Source organism: Salvelinus sp. IW2-2015, unplaced genomic scaffold (assembly GCF_002910315.2).
Source record: "Salvelinus sp. IW2-2015 unplaced genomic scaffold, ASM291031v2 Un_scaffold4281, whole genome shotgun sequence".
Classification (NCBI taxonomy): domain Eukaryota; kingdom Metazoa; phylum Chordata; class Actinopteri; order Salmoniformes; family Salmonidae; genus Salvelinus; species Salvelinus sp. IW2-2015.
The window spans coordinates 39002-66102 of NW_019945552.1; the positions used below are offsets into that span (position 1 = coordinate 39002).

A 27101-nucleotide genomic window follows, 5' to 3' on the forward strand; every position below is an offset into this window, starting at 1 on the left:
CTCAGTTCCCAGGTTAGTCACTAGATGACCCTGCTGGAGAGGACCAAACAGCTCAGTTCTCCAGGTTAGTCACTAGATGACCCTGCTGGAGAGGACCGAACAGCTCAGTTCCCAGGTTAGTCACTAGATGACCTGCGGAGAGGACCGAACAGCTCAGTTCCCCAGGTTAGTCACTAGATGACCTGCTGGAGAGGACCGAACAGCTCAGTTCCCAGGTTAGTCACTAGATGACCCTGCTGGAGAGGACCGAACAGCTCAGTTCCCAGGTTAGTCACTAGATGACCCTGCTGGAGAGGACCGAACAGCTCAGTTCCCAGGTTAGTCACTAGATGACCCTGCTGGAGAGGACCGAACAGCTCATTTCCAGGTTAGTCACTAGATGACCCTGCTGGAGAGGACCGAACAGCTCAGTTCCCAGGTTAGTCACTAGATGACCCGCTGGAGAGGACCGAACAGCTCAGTCCCAGGTTAGTCACTAGATGACCCTGCTGGAGAGGACCGAACAGCTCAGTTCCCAGGTTAGTCACTAGATGACCCTGCTGGAGAGGACCGAACAGCTCAGTTCCAGGTTAGTCACTAGATGACCCTGCTGGAGAGGACCGACAGCTCAGTTCCCAGGTTAGTCACTAATGACCTGCTGGAGAGGACCGAACAGCTCAGTTCCAGGTTAGTCCACTAGATGACCTGCTGGAGAGGACCGAACAGCTCATTTTCCCAGGTTAGTCACTAGATGACCCTGCTGGAGAGGACCGAACAGCTCAGTTCCCAGGTTAGTCACTAGATGACCCTGCTGGAGAGGACCGAACAGCTCAGTTCCCAGGTTAGTCACTAGATGACTGCTGGGAGAGGACCGAACGCTCAGTTCCCAGGTTAGTCACTAGATGACCTGCTGGAGAGGACCAACAGCTCAGTTCCCAGGTTAGTCACTAGATGACCTGCTGGAGAGGAACCACACAGTTCCCAGGTTAGTCACTAGATGACCCTGCTGGAGAGGACCGAACAGCTCAGTTCCCAGGTTAGTCACTAGATGACCTGCTGGAGAGGCGAACAGCTCAGTTCCCAGGTTAGTCACTAGATGACCCTGCTGGAGAGGACCGACAGCTCAGTTCCCAGGTTAGTCACTAGATGACCTGCTGGAGAGGACGCAACACTCAGTTCCAGGTTAGTCACTAGATGACCCTGCTGGAGAGGACCGAACAGCTCAGTTCCCAGGTTAGTCACTAGATGACCTGCTGGAGAGGACGAACAGCTCGTTCCCAGGTTAGTCACTAGATGACCCTGCTGGAGAGGACCGAACAGCTCAGTTCCCAGGTTAGTCACTAGATGACCCTGCTGGAGAGGACCGAACAGCTCAGTTCCCAGGTTAGTCCTAGATGACCCTGCTGGAGAGGACCGAACAGCTCAGTTCCCAGGTTAGTCACTAGATGACCCTGCTGGAGAGGACCGAACAGCTCAGTTCCCAGGTTAGTCACTAGATGACCCTGCTGGAGAGGACCGAACAGCTCAGTTCCCAGGTTAGTCACTAGATGACCTGCTGAGAAGGACCGAACAGCTCAGTTCCCAGGTTAGTCACTAGATGACCCTGCTGGGAGAGGACCGAACAGCTCAGTTCCCAGGTTAGTCACTAGATGACCCTGCTGGAGAGGACCGAACAGCTCAGTTCCCAGGTTAGTCACTAGATGACCCTGCTGGAGAGGACCGAACAGCTCAGTTCCCAGGTTAGTCACTAGATGACCCGCTGGAGAGGACCGAACAGCTCAGTTCCCAGGTTAGTCCACTAGATGACCCTGCTGGAGAGGACCGAACAGCTCAGTTCCCAGGTTAGCACTAGATGACCTGCTGAGAACCGAACAGCTCAGTCCCAGGTAGTCACTAGATGACCCTGCTGGAGAGGACCGCAGCTCAGTTCCCAGGTTAGTCACTAGATGACCCTGCTGGAGAGGACCGAACAGCTCAGTTCCCAGGTTAGTCACTAGATGACCCTGCTGGAGAGGACCGAACAGCTCAGTTCCCAGGTTAGTCACTAGATGACCCTGCTGGAGAGGACGAACAGCTCAGTCCCAGGTTAGTCACTAGATGACCTGCTGGAGAGGACCGAACAGCTCAGTTCCCAGGTTAGTCACTAGATGACCCTGCTGGAGAGGACCAAACAGCTCAGTTCCCAGGTTAGTCACTAGATGACCCTGCTGGAAGGACCGAACAGCTCAGTTCCCAGGTTAGTCACTAGATGACCCTGCTGGAGAGGACCGAACAGCTCAGTTCCCAGGTTAGTCACTAGATGACCCTGCTGGAGAGGACGAACAGCTCAGTTCCCAGGTTAGTCACTAGATGACCCTGCTGGAGAGGACAAACAGCTCAGTTCCCAGGTTAGTCACTAGATGACTCGCTGGAGAGGACCAACAGCTCAGTTCCAGGTTAGTCACTAGATGACCCTCTGGAGGGACGACAGCTCAGTTCCCAGGTTAGTCACTAGATGACTCCTGCTGGAGAGGACGAACAGCTCAGTTCCCAGGTTAGTCACTAGATGACCCTGCTGGAGAGGACAAACAGCTCGTTCCCAGGTTAGTCACTAATGACCTGCTGGAGAGGACCAACAACTCAGTTCCAGGTTAGTCACTAGATGACCCTGCTGGAGAGGACCGAACAGCTCAGTTCCCAGGTTAGTCACTAGATGACCCTGCTGGAGAGGACCGAACAACTCAGTTCCAGGTTAGTCACTAGATGACCCTGCTGGAGAGGACCGAACAGCTCAGTTCCAGGTTAGTCACTAATGATGACCCTGCTGGAGAGGACCGAACAGCTCAGTTCCCAGGTTAGTCACTAGATGACCTGCTGGAGAGGACCAAACATCAGTTCCAGGTTAGTCACTAGATGACCCTGCTGGAGAGGACCGAACAGCTCAGTTCCCAGGTTAGTCACTAGATGACCCTGCTGGAGAGGACCGAACAGCTCAGTTCCCAGTTAGTCACTAGAGACCCGCTGGAGAGGACCGAACAGCTCAGTTCCCAGTTAGTCCTAGATGACCCTGCTGAGAGGACCGAACAGCTCAGTTCCCAGGTTAGTCACTAGATGACCTCTGCTGGAGAGGAGCAAACAACTCAGTTCCAGGTTAGTCACTAGATGACCCTGCTGGAGAGGACCGAACAGCTCAGTTCCAGGTTAGTCACTAGATGACCCTGCTGGAGAGGACCGAACAACTCAGTTCCCAGGTTAGTCACTAGATGACCCTGCTGGAGAGGACCGAACAGCTCAGTTCCCAGGTTAGTCACTAGATGACCCTGCTGGAGAGGACCGAACAGCTCAGTTCCCAGGTTAGTCACTAGATGACCCTCCTGGTACGAGGACCAGGTGCCCAGGGTTTTACGGCTGCCATATTAAGCTCAGCTGAAAGCTGAAACCTTCCTCCTGTGATCTCAGAGCTCTCTCACTGGGCTGGGGTCCATGGTTACGGTATGCCCCAGAGAAGCCTGTCCAAATGGGAAATTGCAGGCCAGTATTCTCATCAGGCAGGCGGTGACAGGGAAGCACAGGGAAGCATTTGTCCCTGGGAACATTGTAGAAATTCTGTGGGAAAGCCAACTCCCGCCGCCCAACACGGGAATATTTACTGGAATATTTTCACACCTCAGATGGTTCTCAGATGGTTCTCAGATGGTTCTCAGATGGAGGGGCCAGATGGAGGGGCCTGCCTGAACACTGTCACAGTCACACAGGTACAAACTGGTGTGCTTCTACTGTGGAAGTACTGTGGGAGCCAGCCAAGCCCCAAATTGTTTCTCTTGTCACCGTTGCTCTGCTCCTCCACACACAACACACGCATGCATGCACCCCCACCCCCCTAGTGAACACAGTTCTAGAGCTCTTAGGCCTCAATATCTCTGCCTCCACAAACACAGGAAGGAGAGGTATTACTGATACCCTTCTCGTACCCCCTCGCCGCTCCCCACCTCCCCGTCTTCTCCCCAGCTGACTGTGTACAGACAGGAGCCCTCAGAAATGCCCCGGGTTCATTAAGGAATATTATCAGGCGATCACCACTCCCATCTCTCTACACATCATCTGGGGCATCAGGAGGCCTTATTGGAGGCAGAAGCTACCGAGTGCCGAAAGAGACACCCAAGACAGATAGAGACTGAAAGGGAGGCAGATAGAGACAGAAAGGGAGAAAGAGACAGACTGAAAGGGAGACAGATAGAGACAGATAGAGACAGAAAGGGAGACAGAGACAGACTGAAAGGGAGACAGATAGAGACAGAAAGGGAGACAGAGACAGACAGAAAGGGAGACAGATTAGAGACAGAAAGGGAGACCAGATGAACAAAAGGAGAAGAGACAGACGAAACGAAGGGACAAAGAGCGAGACAGACAAACAGACAGAAGAGACAGAGACAAAACAATTGGCAATATGTACTTNAGGGAGACAGACAAAGACAGAAAGAGACAGAGACAAAACATTGGCAATATGTACATGGTTACGTCATGCCAATAAACGATTTGAATTGAATTGAATTAGAGACAGAAAGGAGACAGAGACAGACGAAGGGGACAGATAGAGACAGAAAGGGAGACAGGATAGCGACAGAAAGGGACAGTAAGGGCGACCGATAGAGAGACATAAAGGGAGACAGCAAAGGGGAGGACAGATAGAGACAGAAATGGAGACAGATAGAAGACAGAAAGGGAGACAGGATAGAGGACGGAAAGGAAGACAGAAAGGGCGGGGGACCGATAGACATTAGAGGGAGACAGAAAGGGAGACAGAGAGAGACAGAAAGGGAGACAGATAGGAGACATTAAAGGGGAGACAGAGACCAGACAGAAAGGGAGACAGTTAGAGACAGAAAGGGAGACAGATAGAGACAGAAAGGAGACAGAAAGGGCGGGACCGATAGAGACAGAAAGGGAGGACAGATTAGAGACAGAAGGGTGACCGGAGAGAGAAAGGGAGACAGATTAGAGACATAAAGGGGAGCTTATTAAACAGAAGGGAGACAGAGACAGATAGAGACAGAAAAGGAGCAGATAGAGACTGAAAAGGGAGACAGAGACAGATTAGAGACAGAGAGGGAGGACAGATAGAGATGAAAGGGTGACACAAGAGAGAGAGAAAGACAGAAAAGGGTGACACAGAGACATGTAGGAGAACAGAAGGGAGACAGATTAGGGACAGAGGAAGGGGACAGATAGGAGAACAGAGACAGAGAAAGGGAGGACAGATAGAGACAAGAAAGGGAGACAGATAAGACAGAAAGGGAACAGAGGAAGGAGAAAGGGAGACAGATAGAGACCAGATATAGACAGGAAGGCGAGAAAAAGATAGAGACTGAAAGGGAGACAGAGAGAGAGAAATACAGAAAGGGAGACAGAGACCACAGGAAAGGGGAGACAGATATAGACGAAAGGGAGACAGAGACAGAGAAGGGAGACAGAGAAACAGAAAGGGAGACAGATAAGAGGACCAGAAAGGGAGGACAGATAGAGACAGAACAGGGGGAGACAGATAGAGACTGAAAGGGAGCAGAGAAAAGGACAGAAAGGGAGACAGAAGCAAGCAGACCAGAGAAAAGACAGAAAGGGAGTCAGGATAGATACGAAAGGGAGGACAGGAGAAAGACAGAAAGGGAGACAGGATCCAGAGACAGGAAAGGGAGACGATAGAGGGACAGAAAGGGAGACAGATAGAGACAGAAAGGGAGACAGATAAGACATAAAGGGGAGACAGTACGAGACTGGAAAGGGAGCTCAGATAGAGACAGAAAGGGAGACAGAGACAGAAAGACAGAAAGGGAGTCAGATAGAGACAGAAAGGGGACAGATAGAAGACGAAAGGAGACAGAGTAAGGACTGAAAGGGAGACAATGTTAGAGACAGAAAGGGGACAGATAGGACTGAACGGGAACAGGGAATAGAGACAGAAAGGGAGACAGAGACAGAAGAAAGACGAAAGGAGTCAGAATAGAGACTGAAGGGAGAAGAGAATAGAAAGGGTCAGATAGAGGACTGAACAGGGAAGACAGATTATTAGACAGAAAGGGAGACAAGGAGACAGAGAAAGACAGAAAGGGGAGTCAGATAGAGACTGAAAGGAGACAGATATAGACAGAAAGGGAGACAGAGACAGAGAGAAGGGATGCCATGTGGTTCTGCATCTTTCGGTAATCCCTGCTCTTCTGTATGCTGGCTTCTCTCTGCCTTCTGCTTCTTAACCATCTTTGGAGCAGAATCAGAGAAGCCGTGAAACCAACGAGCCTCTGTCGCTGTTCTCTTCCCCAAACCCCACTGTGACTCTCCCCATGGCCAGGGGATATGTGCCCTGATATCTGGGTTGATGATGTGCTGAATCTTCTTGGCACATAAATTGTGTTTAGTAGGTGTTCGTTTCGAGGGAAAAGGCTGGGTTGTATGTACCTCACAACCACACATTAACACACATAACACACACACATAACCACACACACACACACATAACACACAACCACACACACATCAAACACACAAACACAACATTGCATAACACACCACTAACACACACATAACACACACGATAACTTACACACATTAACACGGCCATAACCCACAAACAACACACACACACCACACACACACACACACACCACACACACACACACAGCACATAACACAACAAATACACACAAGGCATCAACACACACATAACACAAACACACATAATACACAAACACAGGACACACTAACACCACACATACAACACACATAACACAACACACATACACCACACACACAACCACACACAACACACGCACAAACACACCACACACACATTAACACACAAACACCACACACTAACACACAAAAACACACACACACACATAACACACAAACCACACACACATAACCACAAACACAACACACCATACACCCAACACACATAACACAACAACAACACACACACACAATAACACACAAACCCACCACACACATAACAACAACACAAACACACACATAAACAAACAAACACACACACCAAACAACCACACATACATAGCACACAACCACAAACATACATAACACACAAACCACACATACATAACACACAAAAAGACACAATAAACAACAACCACACACTTTACTAACCACACAAAACACAGCACACATTAACACACAAACACACACACACACAAAAACCACGACCCACATAAACACCAAACACACACATACCATAACACCCAAACACGCACATACATAACACACAAACACAGACCACATAACACCAAAACACACACATACATAACACAACAAACACACACCAAAACACACACATAACACACAAACACCCACAACAATAACACACGAAACACACACACATAACACACACACCACCACACAAACACACACACACAAACATCACAACACAACACACATAACACACAACCACATACATAAAACACACAAACACACACAACCATAACACACAAACCACACACACACATAACACACAAACACACACACACATACCACACAAAAAACACAACATACATAACACACAACATACACATACTAAACACACAAACACACAATACATAACACACAAACAACAGACACACATAACACCACAAACACCACACATACATAAACACACCAAACACACACACACATAAACACAACACACAAACACATTAACACACAAAACAAACCCAAACAACACAACATTACATACACAAACAAAACACACAACATACATAACACACAACACGACACACCATACACACAACAAAACATACCATCAACACTACAAACACACACACACAACACAGACACACATAACACACAAACCACACAATCATAACACCACAAACACGCACATACATAACACACAAACACAGACACACATAACACACAAACACAAACCACATACAAAACACACAAACACACACACACATAACACACAAAACACACACACACACACATTAACACACAAACAACACACACACACATAACACACCAACAAACACACAAACAAAACACCATACATAACCACAAACACACTACAGAACAACACAAACACACACATACATAACAACAACACCCCACACTTAACACACAAAACACAGACACAATAAACACAAAACACACAACACACCACACAGACACACTTAACACACAAACCACACATCATAACACCACAAACACGCACACATACATAACACCCAAACACAGGACACACATAACACACCAAACACACACACACAAAACACAGCCACTAACACACAAAGCACCACACACACAAACACACACACACCAAACACAGACACACATAACACACAAACACACACACACAAACACAGGACACCACATAACACACACAACACACACACTCATAACACACAAACCGCACTACATAACACACAAACCACAGGACACACATAACACCAAACACCACCACACAACACAGACACCACATAACACACCAACACACACATCATAACACACAAACACGCACATACATACACACAAACACAGACACACATAAACACAAACACACACATACAAAACACACCAAACACACACACACATAACACACAAACACACACACACATAACACACAAACCACACCACACACACATAACACACAAAACAAACACACAACAAAACACACATACATAACCACAAACACACCACATACATAACACACAAACACACACATACATTAACAACACAAACACACCCACATAACACACAACCACAGGGACACACATAACACCACAAACAACACACCACAAAACACAGACACACTAACCCACACAAACACACACATACTAACACACAAACACGCACATACATAACACACAACACAAACACACCAAACATAACACACAAACACACACACACATAACACACAAACACACACACCACACAATAACACAACAAACAACACACATACCACACAAACACACACACACAACACACACACACACACATAACACACAAACACACATAACACCAAACACACACATACTAACACACAACACCACACACACATAACACACACACACACACACCAAACACACAACACACACCACACACATAACAAAGACAAAAACACACACATACATACACACAAACATTACAATATCATACAACAAACACCAACAATACCATAACACAAACCAGACACACATAACACACAACACAACATACATAAACACAAACACCAACACACACAAACACAGCAAAACACAAACACACATAACACACAAACAACACAACACACAACAGCAACACACAACACACACATAACACACAAACACACACACACTAACACAACAACACACCACACATACACACAACACACCACACAAACCACAACACACACACACACAACTAACACACAAACACACATAACACACAAACACACACATGCATAACACACAAAAAACACACAATACATAACACACAAACACACACACACATAACACACAAACACACACACAATCACACAAACACACACACACATAACACACAACACACATAACACACAAACAACACACATGCATAACACACAAACACACACAACATAACACCAACAAACACACACATACATAACACAAAAACAACACACCTACATAAACACAACACCACACCACCAAACACACAACAAACCACACAACATACACACAAAACACCATAACACACAACACACACACATGCATAACACACAAACCACACACACACATAACACACAAACAAAACACACACATACCACACACACACATAAACACACACACACATAACAACATAACACACGAACACAGACATTTTCATAGAAAATGTGTCTGCGGGCAAGCGTGTGTATGTGTGTATGGGTGTGTATGGTGTGTATGGGTGTGTTATGGGTGTGTGGGTGGTGTGTATGGGTGTGTATGGGTGTGTATGGGTGTGTATTGGGTGTGGGTGGGTGTATATGGGTGTGTATGGGTGTGTATGGTGTGGGTGGGTGTGGGTGTGGGTGGAGGGTATCAGACTGCAAGAAGGGTCATGTCATGAAGGCTTGTCTCTGGAGTTTCTGTGACAGTAAACCAAGGCCGAAAGTCATGTGTAGATTAGAATGCCATCTGTATGTTGAGTGACACCTATGTACACAAGTAGCTTTTTTTCTCTTTCTATGCATGTAGGGTTAATGTAGCTGGTTCTCTCATATGGATACCCTGTCTCCATGTATATTTCCCACATACTGATAAGGTAAAGTCTCTATTAAGTGTCAGTTAGCATTTACTTCATACCGGTCATTTATTTATCTTTATTTCTTCTTTTATTCTGTATTTGACAATGTGAAACATAAACGAAGAGAAGCTCTTTCTCGCTCTCTTTCTAGGTGTGGGTACAGCTAGTCTGTGGCAGGACTCTGTAGGCTGCTGTAGTCAGCCCCTGGGTCCCTGGTCCTGATCCCTGGTCCCTGGTCCTTGATCCCTGGTCCTTGATCCCTGGTCCTTGATCCTTGGTACCTGATCCCTGGTCCTTGATCCTTGATCCCTGGTCCTGGTCCCTGATCCTGGGTCCCTGGCCCTGATCCCTAGTCCCTGGTACCTGATCCCTGGTCTCCCTGGATCCCTGATCCCTGATCCCTGGTCCCTGATCCCTGGTCCTTGATCCCTGATCCCTGTCCTGGTCCCTGGTACCTGATCCCTGGTACCTTGATCCCTTGGTCCCTGATCCCTGATCCCTGATCCCTGGTCCTGATCCCTGATCCCTGATCCTGGGTCCTGGATCCCTGATCCCTTTGTGTCCCTGATCCTTGATCCCTGATCCCTGATCCCTGGTCCCTGGTCCCTGATCCCTGGTCCTTTGTCCTGGTCCCTGATCCTGGGTTCCTTGATCCCTGGTCCCTGATCCCTGAACACATCACACCCTGTTACCCATAACACGTCAACCCTATTACCCATAACACATTCAACCCTGTTTACCCATAACACGTCAACCCTTTACCCATAAACACTCAACCCTGATTACCCATAACACGTCAACCCTGTTACCCAATACACGTCAACCCTGTTACCCATAACACTCAACCCTATATACCCATAACACATCAACCTATTACCCATAACACATCAACCCTATTACCCATAACACATTCAACCCTATTACCATAACACATCAACCCTATTAGCCATAACACATCAACCCTATTACCCATAACACGTCAACCCTATTACCCATAACACTCAACCCTATTTACCCATAACACATCAACCCTATTACCCTAACATCAACCCTATTACCCTTACCACATTCAACCCTTTACCCAAACACATCAACCCTATTACCCATAACACATCAACCCTATACCATAACACGTCAACCCTATTACCCATAAAACGTCAAACCCTATTACCCATATCACGTCAACCCTATTACCTACAGATAGACAGGCCTAGAAATGTAAAACACTATAATGTGGGAAACTTACATTCAATTGCCTCTCCCTATTGCACACAACACGCTTCCATTCCCCCTGTCACAAAGGGATTTATGGCAGATTTGTAGATGAAATTGTCAACCCGGTTACGGTCCAACCCGGTTACGGTCAACCCGGTTACGGTCAACCATGTTACGGTCAAACCATGTTACGGTCAACCATGTTACGGTCACATGTTACGGTCAACCCTGGTTACGGTCAACCTGTTACGGTCAACCCTGCTACGGTCAACCCTGTTACGGCAACCCTGTTACGGCCAACCCTGTTACGGCCAACCCTGTTACGGTCAACCCTGTTACGGTCAACCCGGTTACGGTCAACCCTGTTACGGTCAACCCTGTTTACGGGTCAACCCTGTTACGGTCAAAACCCTGTTACGGTCAACCCCGTTACGGTCAACCCTGGTTACAGTCAACCCTGTTACAGTCAACCCTGTGTACAGTCAAACCCTGTTACAGTCAACCCAGGTCACGCGGTCAACCTGTTACGGTCAACCTGTTACGGTTCAACCCTGTTACAGTCAACCAGAACAGTCAACCTGTTACGGTCAACCCTGTTACGGCCAACCCTGTTACGGTCAACCCGGTTACGGTCAACCCTGTTACGGTCAACCCGGTTACGGTCAACCCTGTTACGGTCAACCCAGTCACGGTCGCCTGTTACGGTCAACCCTGTTACCGGTCAACCCCTGTTACAGTCAACCCTGTTACGGTTCACCCTGTTACGGCCAACCCTGTTACGGTCAACCCTGTTACGGTCAACCATGTTACGGTCAACCCTGTTACGGCCAACCCGGTTACGGTCAACCCTGTTACGGTCAACCCGGTTACGGTCAAACCATGTTACGGTCAACCCGGTTACGGTCAACCCCGTTACGGTCAACCCTGTTACGGTCAACCCCGTTACGGTCAACCCTGTTACGGTCAACCCTGTTACTTTATTTTGGCACTTCATAGGCACTTACTATATTATTTTTTTATAACATCTTGAAATGGGAAAACTTATTTTTATTAAGTCAAACATTGACAGATTGATTAAAATTGTGTGAAATATATATATACAGAATATATTTTTTTACTAGTTACACTTCTCAAAAGGCACCGAATTGGTAGCACGGCCCCCATTTATTAAAACAGCTGGAAAGATCCAGGACTGGGTTTGGCTTCAGGGCACAACTAGGCTGGACTCAGGATATTGACAGGATATTTTAAAACATTTTATGTTGGTACCCAGATCAGCTGCAATAATGGTTGTTTTAATGAGTAGATATCAAAGCCATCACCCACACACACAAACACCACACAACACACAACACAAAACCACACACAAACACACACAGAAACACACACAGAAACACACACAGAAACACACACAGAAACACACACAGAAACACACACAGAAACACAGCAGAAACACACACAGAAACACACACAGAACACACACAGAAACACACACAGAAACACACACGAAAACACACAGAACAACACAGGAAACACACACAGAACCACACAGAAACACACACAGAAACACACACAGAAACCACACACAGAAAGCCATGAAATGAACATGCAACCCTGATATCAGAGTTGTTTTTCTGACGTCGTAAAGAGACGTGTCAAAAGAAATATGAGCAAACCAAGGTATCGTTTGACACAGCATATATTTCATTTTAACATACATTCATACGCAGTATAGTCTTCTCAGTAGTAAAGTTCTTTACAATTCTATGTTATATGAATAGGCATGTTACTTTAGAAGCTTTGCTTATGGTGGTTGTACATGGTAGCCACACATAGGTCAGTCCTGTGCCCGGCAGTATTGGGAGACTCTGTGAGTAGTATGTGTATGGTACTGTGTGGCATTTATGGTGTGGTGTGTGATGCGGTGTTGGTTGTACGTTATTGTATTTTGCGGTGTGGTTGATGGTGCATGTTGTGTGGTTATGATGTGGAGGTGATGTGGGGTACGTGCTTGTGTGTGTTCGTGTATGTGTAGGACAGTGATGTGTGTGATGTCGTTAGGCTTTGTTGTTTGTGTAAGGTGTAGGGACGGTGGGTATGTGGTGTTGGTGTTGTGTGGTATTTTATCGTGGTGTGGTATGATACTCTGTGATGTATGTTATGTATCTGTATGTATCTGTATGTATCTGTATGTATTCTGTATGTCTGTATGTGATTGTATGTATTATCTATGTATTTTGTATCTGTATGTATTGTATGTCTGTTATGTATGTATGTTATGTATGTATGTTGTATGTATGTATGTATGTATGTAGTGTATGTATGTATGTTGATCGGTATGTATTGCTATGTATCTGTATGTATCTGTATGTATGTGTGTATGTATGTATGTTTTATGTATTGTATGATGTACTGTATGTATCTGTATGTATGTATCTGTATGTATGTTTTGTATGTATCTGTATGTATGTTATCTGTATGTCTGTATGTATCTGTATGTATCTGTATGTATGTATGTATGTATGTATGTATCTGTATGTATGTATGTATGTATCTGTATGTTCTGTATGTATCTGTATGTATCTGTATGTATGTATGTATGTATGTATGTATGTAGTTGTATGTATGTAATGTATCTGTATGTATGTATGTATGTAGGTCTGTTACTGTATGTATCTGTTATGTATCTGTATGTATCTGTATGTATGTATCTGTATGTATCTGTATGTATCTGTATGTATCTGTATGTATGTTGTATGTATCTGTATGTAGTTATGTATCTGTAATGTATTGTATGTATGTATCTGTATGTAATCTGTATGTATGTATCTGTATGTATCTTTTATGTATCTGTATGTATCTGTATGTAATGTATGTATGTATCTGTATTGTATGGTATCTGTATGTATCTGTATGTATCTGTATGTATCTGTATGTATCTGTCTGTATTGTATGTATCTGTATTTATGTATCTGATGTATGCTATGTATCTGTATGTACTGTATCTGTATTTATGTATGTATCTGTATGTATGTATGTATCTGTATGTATGTATGTATCTGTATGTTGATGTATGTATCTGTATGTTACTGTATTGTATTTATGTATGTATCTGTATGTATGTACTGTATTTATGTTGTAATCTGTATGTATCTGTTATGTATCTGTATTGTATCTGTATGTATGAATCTGTATGTATCTGTGTCTGTATTGTTATCTGTACTGTATCTGTATGTATGTATCTGTATGTATGAATCTGTATGTATCTGTCTGTATGTAATCTGTATGTGTATCTGTATGTATGAATCTGTATGTATCTGTATGTATGTATCTGTATGTATCTGTTATGTATCTGTATGTATCTTATTTATGTATCTGTATGTATGTATCTGATGTATCTGTATATATGTATCTGTATGGGAAAACTTCCTCCTGGTCTTAGACACAGACTAAGCTGGATTCTATCGTATTGTGGGTTATAGGCATTGGTTTAAAAAAAAATGCAATTTCCGATTGAGCAGACATATGCAGCGTTATCATGAATGGGTCTCCGCGAATGCGAACATTACATTTCAGAGCTGCAGTGCCTTATAACCGTGATCAGATTGAATTCCAGCCCATAACTGATTCTGTGAGTTCTCTGTGAGTAATTCTTGATTTTGTGACTGATTTCATGAGTGGAGCAGCATCAGGGCTATACGGACAAATGTCCACACAACTAAACGCTACTCAACCCCAACACAACACGGTCATGTACCACCTGGACCACAAATCATTAATGTCGTTCAGTCAGCATTCCTACTCTGGGGCGGTAAAGTCTGTTCTCTCAGACCGACAGGCAGGCGTGTCTCCCCTTTACATCCAGTGAAGCAGCAGCAAGATGGAGGGAAAACTCAGCTCCCCCACTCTCCCTTTTCCCAGGTCCTAATCAGTCTGTCCTAACCTCAGTTTCCCTCTCCCCTTCCCAGGTCCAACTATGCCCCTTCCTGATACCTCAGTTTCCCCTCTCCCCTTCCAGGTCCAAATATGTCCTACCTCAGTTCCCCTCTCCCCCTCCAGGTCCTAATTATGTTCCTACCCTCAGTTCCCCTCTCCCTTCCCAGTCCATATGTTCCTAACCTCAGTTCCCCTCTCCCTCCCAGGTCTAATATGTCCTAACCTCAGTTCCTCTCCCTTCCCAGGTCCAAAATTGTCCTAACCTCAGTCCCCTCTCCCCTCCAGTCTAATATGTCCTAACCTCAGTTCCCCTCTCCCCTTCCCAGGTCTAATATGTCCTAACCTCAGTTCCCCTCTCCCCTTCCCAGGTCCAAAATGTCCTACCCTCAGTTCCCCTCTCCGCTTCCCAGGTCCAATATGTCCTAACCTCAGTTCCCCTCTCCCCTCCAGTCCACCCTCACCCACCCCAAATCACTCACAACAATATCAAATAAGTTAAAAAGCAAAACAAAGAGCAATCACATCAATTAGTATCAACTGAGAGTGAGGGAGGGGGAGGGAAAATAGTCTCTGTTGGGACTTGGGACTTGAAAAACATACACTGAGTATACCAAACATTAAAAACACCTTCCTAATATTGAGTTGCACCCCCCCTTCTGCCCTAAGAAGAGCCTCAATTCGTCAGGTCATGGACTCTAGGTGTTGAAAGCTTTCCACAGGGATGCTGGCCCATGTTGACTCCAATGTTTCTCACAGTTGTGCCAAGTTGGCTGGATGTCCTTTGGGAGGTGGACCATTCTTGAACCAGACAGAATACTGTTGAGCGTGAAAAACCCAGCAGCGTTGCAGTTCTTGAMACAAACCGGTGCGCCTGGCACCTACTACCATACCYSGTTCAAAGCACTTACATGTTTTGTCTTGMMCATTCACCCTCTGAATGGCACACACACACAATGTCCTCTCCATCTACACTGATTGTAGTGGCTTTAACAAGTGACATCAATAAGGAATCATAGCTTCACCTGCATTCACCTGGTCAGTCTATGTCACCTAACGTTTAGTATACTCAGTGTATATTTGCCATTTTAGTTTTTACATCCTGTGCGTGTGTAAGATGTTCCTTGAACATTGTATGAACATGTCCTCTGCCTGGCTGTCTCTGTCTGGCTGTTCCCGTGGTCTGTTGTAAAAGGAATCAGGGTGGCTTTGAAATAGGGGGTAGAGGAAAACCACAAACACCCCCCACCCTCCCTTTCTCCCTCCCTCCCCAAGTGCAGGTGAGGAGGGAGAGAGTGGGGAAATTGTTTGGGTCTCCATTGGGGGTTTCCATGGTGATCACCGGCAGGTGTGCATCTCCACCATCTTGCGGCACTGTTTGCACTTGACGTAGCAGCACCAGTGGAACTTACAGCTGCACCTGTCCACCACCTCCACCTCCTCTGTCTGGAAGCCCCGGCCGCAGCACATCAGCTCACAGCCATCGATGGCCTTCGACGTCCGGTTACACTGCCGCCCCGCTGTACCCAGCATGCCTGGTGTGCGCGGGTCGTGGTCACAGAAGTCAGGGCTGGGCTCCAGGTAGACCAGGTCTTCGTCTGTGTGAGGTTTGAACTGGGAGTTCCGTGGCACCAGGACCTTGGTGGTGCCCACCTTGCGCTGCTCCACCTCTGTGGCGCCGTCAAACTTCTCCTTGATGACGTTGCCCACCTTGCGGAATGGGGGCATGGCCTTCCAGCAGGTCTTCACCTCACAGGACCCTGACACGCCATGACACTTACACTCCACACGCATGTGGCTCAGGATGGCCTGCAGAAGGACAGAAAGAATGCATGTTTTATCTCCTGTTCTCTTCTTTGCTGTTGAGTTTGCTAGGACATATTTGTTTGTTGTGATATGTCATACCTTCCTCCCGGCCTCGTTGTTGTGTAGGTTCATGAGTGCTTTGCTGGGGGACTGTCCTTTACTCCTCTCCCTTACGTCAATGAAGGACTGAGAGAAGGCCACTCCGTATGCTATGTTATCACTACAACCTGACCACTGGAACCCTGGAGGAAGGGAGAGAGAGAGAGAGACACAGATAGAGAGACAGGGAGAGAGACACACAGAGAGAGAGAGACACACACAGAGAGAGAGACAGGGAGAAAGACACGGAGAGAGACATGGAGAGAGAGAGAGAGACACAGAGAGAGAGAGACAGGGAGAGAGACACAGAGAGAGAGAGAGAGCGTTAGCAGTCAAACATCTGAGATAAATGTGTGTGTGTGTGTGTGTGTGCGTGCGTGCGTGCGAGCGAGCGAGTGTGCGTGCTTGTGCGTGTGTCCTACCCTCCGGACTGACTCCATGGACGTTGCGGTCGCAGCCACATTTCTCCAGCTCTCCGCTGCTGCAGGCCCGGGTCACAGCGAACGCCACACTGGCTGCTGAGATGGCATACACAAAGGCTGCCTCCCGAGTGCCTGTCACAAATAAACAGGCAGACAATAAATACACAACTACATTCATCACAGATCAGGCAGTAAGTTTTTATCTTCAGACATAAAAGTATATTTATTCAAAAATGTGTTCTTGATAATGAGCCGTACCCTGTGTGACAATCTTGCCAAAGACAGGCATGGTTTCCAGCGTGGAGCAGTTCCATCGACGGTTCCTGAACTGAAACTGGCATTCGTCTATTGCTAGTTGTGCTCCACGCCGCACAGCATCCATCACCTCCACACTGCGCTTACAGATCTGCACCTGGTTAGAATAATGATCATAACATTACAGATCTGCACCTGGTTAGAATAATGATCATTACATTACAGATCTGCACCTGTAGAATAATGATCATACATTACAGATCTGCACCTTGGTTAGAATAATGATCATATACTTACAGATCTGCACCTGGTTAGATGATCACACATTACAGATCTGCACCTGGTTAGAATAATGATCATAACAATTACAGATCTGCACCTGGTTAGAATAATGATCATACATTACGACTGCAACTGGTTTAATGATATAACATTACAGATCTGCACCTGGTTAGAAAATGATCATAACATTACAGATCTCACCTGGTTAGAATAAGATCATAACATACAGAATCTACCTGGTTAGAATAATGATCATAACATTACAGATCTGCACCTGGTTAGAACCTGAAAATATGACCACAGTTTGTCATGGTAGATGTGTACCTGTCTCTGGATGAGTCCTCGCAGGCGTTCACATGTCTCCTCATCACTGATACTGCCAACCGACGACAGCTTAGCCAGGTACCTTACAGAGACACAGAGAAGGGGGGGGGGAGAATTAATATAAAATATTAAATTAGACAGATAACAACACAATGAACCCTCCAATTACTTAGATGATATAAAAGTGTCCATAGACAGACACAGATGCCTCAGCATGGGCTATGTATAGGTTTAGTTCTACAGCCTGATAGGGAGAAGTTTGGCGGAGAGAATTTGGCTCCCATGACGTTGTGGGAACGTTTTGGTCATCATGTTGAGAGGAGGGAAAGAGGTTTATCATCCACACCACCTCCAGGACACACAGGTCACTCCTCTCTCCTTCAGTCTCATATCTCTTTGGGTAAAAGCACCTACAGAAATAGGCCCATTTCATACGCTCATCACAGACACACTCTTCACCAGAACTTCCCACGGAGGGGCTGTCTGAGCCTTGTCTGTGGCCCTCCCTCTCCCTCTCTGTCCATCACCTTACTCTCCTCCTGCTCTCCCTCACCTTGCCCTTCTCCCTCTCTCTCTCTGTCAGTCTCTCTGTCCTTCTCTCCCTCCTATGTTGACAGGGTATCATTAGGTAAGGTTGATTGGGGTCTCTCCCAGGGCTGATAGTCCACACACCTCCTTCTAGCSTTCCACCCTCACCACCCTTCCTCTACAGCCCAGATAACCTCTTTCTCTCCCTCTCCCCATCTGTCTCTGTCTCTCCTTCTCTCACAGTCACCTCCTCTCCTCAATGGTCAGATAACCTCGACCGTGACCACTCGACCACACCCTCCCTCCGACAGTCTTGTCTATACAGCAGGGTGACCTCACTATCACACCACTGCTCCCATCCTCTCCTCCTCTGTCTGACAACAACAACCAATCACTTTCTATTCATGAAGTGGTACAGGATCAGTTCATAACCAACTGTCTACACCAACAGAGAAGATGGTAAATACTAAACAAATGACTGAACATGTAGAATCACGTTTCTCTCTTCAGTTTTGTCATGTACCTGAGAATAACGGCTGCATCATTCTCTTCATGTAACGTTCATCAGTTAAAGAATTATCTTCCCTCAATTTCTACATACCACTCTTCCTTCAGTAAAAGACATTGAAGTTCCTCTACAGCTATACAACAATAAGACCCTCAACCTTGAGCAGTGTGCTCTGTGTGTTTGGGTCTACAGTCTCCACACATCCAGCTGTGAAACCTCTTCTGAATACTGGAGAATCCTTGTCTGGCTGTACTGCAGCTAGTGAGACACAGCAACATAAACCTGTCCCCCTCAGCATTCAATACCTTTGCACACACACACGCAGGCAGGCACGCAAACACACACACGCTATGCACGCAGGCACCAGGCAGGCAGGCAGCTACGAAACACACACACACACACACCCACACACACACACCACAAACACACACACACACACACACACACACACACACACAGATGAAAGTACTCATAAAGCACCAGTTGCTGTTGCTGGCATGCCACTGGCCCAGCTCTGACCCTGGAAACATTTAATAAACATTGGATAACCCACATGAGAAAACGACAGATAAGCTCTACGAAGCTGATGTTCTGGCTGTGTATTTGTGAGACGGTCCTACATGGGAAAAAAAGAAAGACTAGCCCAGACATTTGGGAGTGTGTGTTAGTGTGTATGTAATACTGTGTATTCAGTCATTTTATATTTATGTCATTTAGCAGATGCTCTTATCCAGAGTGACTAGGGTTAAGTRCCTTGCTCAAGGGCACATTGACAGATTTTTCACCTAGTCAGCTGGGGGATTCAAACCAGCGACCTTTCGGTTACTGGCTCTTACTTAACTGCTAGGCTACCTGCCGCCCTAACACAGATATCTACAYATATTTCACCTAACAAACACTTTGTACTTTTTTCAAACACATTTAACATAGACCAGGCCCTGTTGTTACCTGATATCCCAGAGATAATGCCTTGCATTACGCCTGGGAAGACCAACACTTCAATTCGCTCAAATTACCATTGGCTCAACCATTGGCTCAACATACCCCATGGCCATTGGCCCATTACCTCAAGGCAAACATTTTGACTATATTAGCCCACCCAGCTACAAGGATGCACTTTAATGCTAGGTTTAGGGCCTCATATTGAAGGTTATAGAGACCCTAACTTATGTAGAGAACAATCTTATAATGATCTACTTGGTTTAGATACAAGCATCAGGAAACATCAAACWATAAATTCATTTGATTTGTTTTCTGTTTTCTGGACATAACTTGCTTACCACTTTTTCCATGTKGTTTCTTCCTTTACAGACCCCATGAAATGAAGACCTCTTCCTAAATATTTTGTCAACATATTCATTTTGTGTCTGGTTCCCTAGAAACAAACCCGCTCTCCCCCACCCTCTATTTCCCAAGCCAGGGGTACCAAAACAACACAGAGAGACTGTTTCCTACAGCCATCCTCCTCCTACTTACAGCAGAATACCTTGCCCTCTCTCTTTCCACTGTTTCCTCTCTTTCACACCACACACCACAGCACACACAACTACACACACAACAGCACACACACACACACACATCACCACACACACAGACACACATCACAGAGGCGATTGGTTGGCAAAGCCAGGGTCAGCCGCGATGCCGGCAACAGAGGTACGTTCAAATCTATTCCTAATATCGCGCATATATCTAGGGTTCATTACTTTGTATGACGGAATCCAATGATTGGCAATCTAGGACTGGTGTGTGTGTGTGTGTGTGTGTGTGTGTGTGTGGTGTGTGTGTGTGTGTGTGTGTTGTGTGTGTGTGGTATGTGTTGGTGGTGTGTGTGTGTGTGTGTGAGTTGTGTGTGTGTGTGTGTGTGTGTGTTGTGTTGTTAGTTGTGTGTGTGGTGTTGATGTGTGTGTGTGAGATGTTTTGAGTATGCTTGTGCTTGTGCCTTGCCACAAACTTTTCCACTTACTTTCCCACAATCATGGTTGCAGATGTCTGTGGTTGTCCCGCTGTGTAGGGTGGCTTAACTTTGTCTCCACTAGCCTGTGGAGTCAGAGGCTGTTTGTGTGTGCCTGGCCTTTGTATGAGATCAGGGGCAATCAGTGTTACTTTAGAGCACCGCCAATGTGACATGTGAAGCATGATAGTTCTATTAGTATATCCAACTAGCTGTTGCAGTGAACACAGATGAAAGCATCTGTTTCTGTGACGAGCTCCCCTAAGCTCCTTATATAAACCTCCACCGATGTTTACCTTCCTTGTCTACTCGTTCAGAAGGGATTTAAGGCCAAGCAGGGAGAAGTTGCAATACACTGATATAAATACCCCTGGGAGTAGAAGACAGAGAGGGTGTTCTGTAAAGAGCTGTGAGGGCTGAGTCCTCATGTATTTAGGTCGCTCCTTGTGTGAGTAGAGGTACATTTAGAGGTTTGATTCAGTCCTCAGAGGAGGGGTGTTCTGATACGGATATTCTATTATACACTGCTCAACTGAAATATAGGTGAACATCTAAAATAACACATCCTGAATGTTATCTGAATGAACTGAAATATTACTTATTGAATAGTTTGGTTTTCGTACTAGTTGAATGTGCTGACCAACAAATACAACAAAAATGATCAATGTAAATCCCAATGTATCATACCCATGGAGGTCTGGGATTTTGGAGTCACACTCAAAATTAAATGAGTGGAAAACCACCCTACAGGCTGATCCACTTTGATGTAATGTCCTTAAAACAAGTCAAAATGAGGCTCAGTAGTGTGTTGTGGCCTCCAAGTGCCTGTATGACCTCCCTAACAATCCTGGGCATGCTCCTGATGAGGCGTGGCGGATGGTCTCCTGAGGGATCTCTCCAGACGCTGGACTAAAGCATACCGCCAACTTATCCTGGACAGTCTGTTGGTGCAAACGTGGCGTTTGGTTGGATGGAGCGAGACATGACAATTCCAGATGTGCTATTGGATTCAGTCTGGGGAACGGTGGGCAGTCCATAGCAAATCAATGCCTCTCTTGCAGGAATGCTGAACCACTCCAGCGCACATGAGGTCTAGGCATTGTCTTGCATCTAGGAGACCAGGCCAACAGCAATACAGCATATGGTCCTTCACAAGGGGTCTATTTAGGATCTCTATCTCGGTACTAATGGCATCGGCTACTTCTACGAGCACATGGAGGGCTGTCGCGGCCCCCCAAAGAATTTCAACCCCCCACCTATGGACTCGATTCCCATCCAAACCGGTTATGCTGGAGGATGTTGCAGGCAGCTAGAACGCTTCTCCACGGCGTACTCCAGACTTCTGTCACGTTGTCACATGTGCCTCATGTCTCAAGTGTGAAGCCTGCTTTCATCTGTGAAGAGCACAGGGTGTCCAGTGGCGAATTTGCAATTTGTGTGTTCTCTGGCAACTGCCTAAACGTCTGCACTGGTGTTTGGGGTCTGTAAGGTCACAACCCCACCTGTGACGTCGGGCCTTCCTACCACTTCCATGGGAGTCTGTTTCTGACCGTGTTTGGAGGCAGACACATGCACATTTGTGGCTGCTGGAAGTATTTGCAGGGCTCGGCAAGTGTTCCTCCTGCTCTCCTCCTTCACAAAGGCGGAGGTAGCGGTCTGCTGGCTGGGTTGTTGCCCTCGCTACGGCCACCTCCACGTTCCTGTGTACTGGCTGTTCTCCTGGTAAGCGCCTCCATGCTCTGGACACTACGCTGACAGACACGCACCTTCTTGCCAACAAGCTCGCATTGATGTGCATCCTGGATGACTGCAGCTACCTGAGGCCACTTGTGTGGGTTGTAGACTCTGTCTCATGCTATACACTAGAGTGAAAGCACGGCGCCAGCATTCAAAAGTGACTCAAAACATCAGCCAGGAAGCAAGGAACTGAGAAAGTGGTCGTGGTCACCACCTGCAGAACCCACTCTCTTTATTGGGGGTGTCCTTGCCTAATTGCCTATAATTTCCACCTTTTGCTTTCTAATTTCATTTCGCAGCAACAGCATCGTGGAATTTATCTGTCATCAGTGTTGCCTTCTAAGTGGACACGTTTTGATTTCAACAGATAGTGGTGATTGACTTGGAGTTACAGTTGTGTTGTTTAGTTGTTTTTTTCCTTTATTTTTTTGAGCAGTGTAGGATATATGGTGTACGGCGTGGCATCGTTGAACATCACAATTGCTTAGCCAAGCGATGTTTTCTCTCTCCCTATTATCTCTTTTCTAACTTTCTCTCCGGTATCCAACTCACGCTCGCCACTCTCGCTCTCACGCTCCCTCTCACTGTAGAACTGCTTTATGTGGTTTGCCCTGTCTATGTCCTCTGTCTCTGTCTCTCAGACAGTAGCGGTAGGGCTGTGTGGGAGTGGTTGCTGTCTGTTCTGTCTCTCCAGCAGTAGCGGTAGGTGTAGTGGAGTAGTTGCTGTCTGTCCTCTGTCTTCTCACGACAGTGCCGCGTAGGGCTGTAGTGGAGTGGTTGCTGTCTGTCTCTGTCTCTCAGACAGTTATCGGTAGGGCCTGTAGTGGAGTGGCTGTGTCTGGTATCTGTCTCCTGTCTCTCAGCAAGTAGCGGTAGGGCTGTAGTGGGAGTTTGGCTGCTGTTGTCTCTGTTCTGTCTCTCAGACATTGTAGCTTGTAAAGGCTGTTAGTGGCAGTGGTTGCTGTCTGTCTCTGTCTCTCAGACGGTAGCGGTAGAGCTGTAGTTGGAGTGGCTGCTGTCTGTCTCTTGTCTCTGTCTCTCAGACAGTAACGCTGTAGGGCTGGTAGTGGAGTGGTTGCCCTCCTTTCTCTCGGTATGCTCCACTTCCCAAGCTCGCTCTCTCGCTCTCACGCTCTCTTCCACTGTAGAACTGCAGTGTTGCTGTCTATGTCTCTGTCTTCTGATTCTCAGAGACAGTGGTTGCTGTCTATGTCTTCTCAGAACAGTAGCGGTAGGGCTGTAGTGGACTGGGTTGCGTGCTAGTTGTGCGGGGCTAAGCCTGTTGGAAGCAGCGGTGTTTGAAGGGCTACAAAAACACACAGTAGCTGGCGACACACCACCACACCGGTGAATGGTCCCCAACCACTGACTATACCTCCTAGACGAGCGAGAGATGAGTTAGCGGAGTAGGGAGAGCAAGACACATAGGGAGTAGTAGAGACACATTAGGAGTGTGGTAGAGGAAAGGAAGAAGGAGAGAGGAGTGTGGTTAGAGAAAGGAAGAAGGAGATAAGAGAGAGGAGTGTGTGGTAGAGACAGGAAGAAGGAGATAAGAGAGGAGTGTGGTAGAGACAGGAAGAAGGAGATAGAGAAGGAGTGTGGTAGAGACAGGAAAGGAGATAGAGAGAGGAGTGTGGTAGAGACAGGAAGAGGAGATAAAGAGAGGAGTGTGGGTAGAGAAGGAGAAGGAGATAGAGAGAGGAGTGTGGTAGAGACAGGAAGAAGGAGATAGAGAGAGGAGTGTGGGTAGAGAAGAAGGAAGGAGATAGAGAGAGGAGTGTGGTAGAGACAGGAAGAGGAGATAGAGAGAGGAGTGTGGTAGAGACAGGAAGAAGGAGATAGAGAGAGGAGTGTGGTGAGAGAAAGGAAGAAGGAGATAGAGAGAGGAGTGGTGGTAGAGACAGGAAGAAGGAGATAGAGAGAGGAGTGTGGTAGAGACAGGAAAGGAGATATAGAGAGGAGTGTGGTAGAGAAACGGAAGAAGGAAGATAGAGAGAGGAGTGTGGTAGAGAAAGAAGAGGAGATGAGAGAGGAGTGTGGTAGAGACAGGAAGAAGGAGATAGAGAGAGGAGTGTGGTAGAGACAGGAAGAAGGAGATAGAGAGAGGAGTGTGGTAGAGAAAGGAAGAAGGAATAGAGAGGAGTGTGGTAGAGAAAGGAAAGGAGATAGAGAGAGGAGTGTGGTAGAGACAGGAAGAGGAGATAGAGAGAGGAGTGTGGTAGAGACAGGAAGAAGAGATAGAGAGAGAGTGGTGTGGTAGAGACAGGAAGAAGGAGATAGAGAGAGGAGTGTGGTAGAGACAGGAAGAAGGAGATAGAGAGAGGAGTGTGTGGTAGAGACAGAAGAAAGGAGATAGAGAGAGAAAGGGTGTGGTAGAGACAGGAAGAAGGAGATAGAGAGGAGTGTGGTAGAGACAGGAAGAGGAGATAGAGAGAGGAGTGTGGTAGAGACAGGAAGAAGGAGATGGAGAGGAGTGTGGTAGAGAAGGAAGAAGGAGATTTAGAGGAGGAGTGTGGGTAGAGACAGGAAGAAGGAGATAGAGAGAGGAGTGTGGTAGAGACAGGAAGAAGGAGATAGAGAGAGGAGTGTGTGTAGAGACAGGAAGAAGGAGATAGAGAGAGGAGTGTGGTAGAGACAGGAAGAAGGAGATAGAGAGAGGAGTGTGGTAGAGACAGGAAGAAGGAGATAAGAGAGAGGAGTGTGTGAGAAAGGAAGAAGGAGATAGCGAGAGGAGTGTGGTAGAGACAGGAAGAAGGAGATAGAGAGAGGAGTGTGGTAGAGACAGGAGAAGTGAGATAGAGAGAGGAGTGGTGGTAAGAACAGGAAGAAGGAGATAGAGAGCAGGAGTGTGTGGAAGAAGACGTCAACGGAAGGGAAGAGAGAGATCAGACTCCATAAGGTCTTAACCCGACAGTGGTCTCGAGAGTAAGTTAGGCGTGACGACCGTTTTTCAGACTCCAGGTTATGCTAACAGACTGTAGATAAGACGTTTCAGAAGGAAGCTGGTCATCCATGGCCGTTAGAAGGAAGAGAGGAGAGTAAGATAGGTAGAGACGTGTTAAGAGGAGAAGGATTAGAGAGGATGTGGTAGAGAAGGAAGAAGGAGATAAGAGAGAGGAAGTTGGGTAGAGAAAGGAGAAGGAGATTAGAGAGAGGAGTGTGGTAAAGAACAGGAAAGAAGGAGATGAGAGAGGGTGTGGTAGAGACAAGAAAAGGAAGATAGAGAGAGGAGTGTGGTAGAGAACCAGGAAACGAAGGAGATAAGAGAGGAGTGTGGTAGAGACAGGAGAATGGAGATATGGAGAGGCAGTTGTGGGTTAGAGACAGGAAGATAAGGAGATAGAGAGAGAGTAGATGGTAGAGACAGGTAAGAAGTGATAGTAGAGAAGAGCGAAGTGTGGTAGACGACAGAAAGAAGGAGATAGAGAGAGGATAGTGTGGTAGAGACAGAAGAAGGAGATAAGAGAGAGGATGTGTGGTGAGACAGCGAGAAGGAGATAGAGAGTTAGAGTGGTGTAGGAGAAATGGAAGAAGGAGATAGAGAGAGGAGTTGTGGGAGAGAAGATGAGAGTGGCAGAGAAAGGAAGAAGTAGATAAGAGAAGAGGAGTGGTGGTAGATGACCAGGAAAGAAGGAGATAGAGAGAGGACGTTGTGTGGGTTAGAGACAGGAAGAAGGAGATACTAGAGAGGAGTGTGGTAAGAAAGGAAGAAGTGAAAGAGTAGAGAGAGGAGTGGTGGTAGAGACCAGGAAGAAGGAGATAGAGAGAGGAGTGTGGTAGAAGCAAGGAAGAAGGAGATGAGAGAAGGTAGTGGTGGTAGAGACAGGAAGAAGGGATG

General features: G+C 46.5%; 1 protein-coding gene across 1 annotated transcript; it reads right to left on the minus strand.

The window, feature by feature from the left end:
• Positions 1–15778: 15778 nt before the first annotated feature.
• On the minus strand, positions 15779–18614 carry wnt4 (wingless-type MMTV integration site family, member 4). Its single transcript, XM_024143696.2, has 5 exons — positions 18537–18614; positions 17934–18087; positions 17676–17807; positions 17254–17396; positions 15779–17157 (listed from the first exon to the last, which is right to left on the minus strand). The coding sequence occupies exons 2-5, from the start codon at positions 18055–18057 to the stop codon at positions 16687–16689; spliced, it is 870 nt and encodes a 289-aa protein (XP_023999464.1). The 5' UTR covers positions 18058–18087; positions 18537–18614; the 3' UTR covers positions 15779–16686.
• Positions 18615–27101: the final 8487 nt, after the last annotated feature.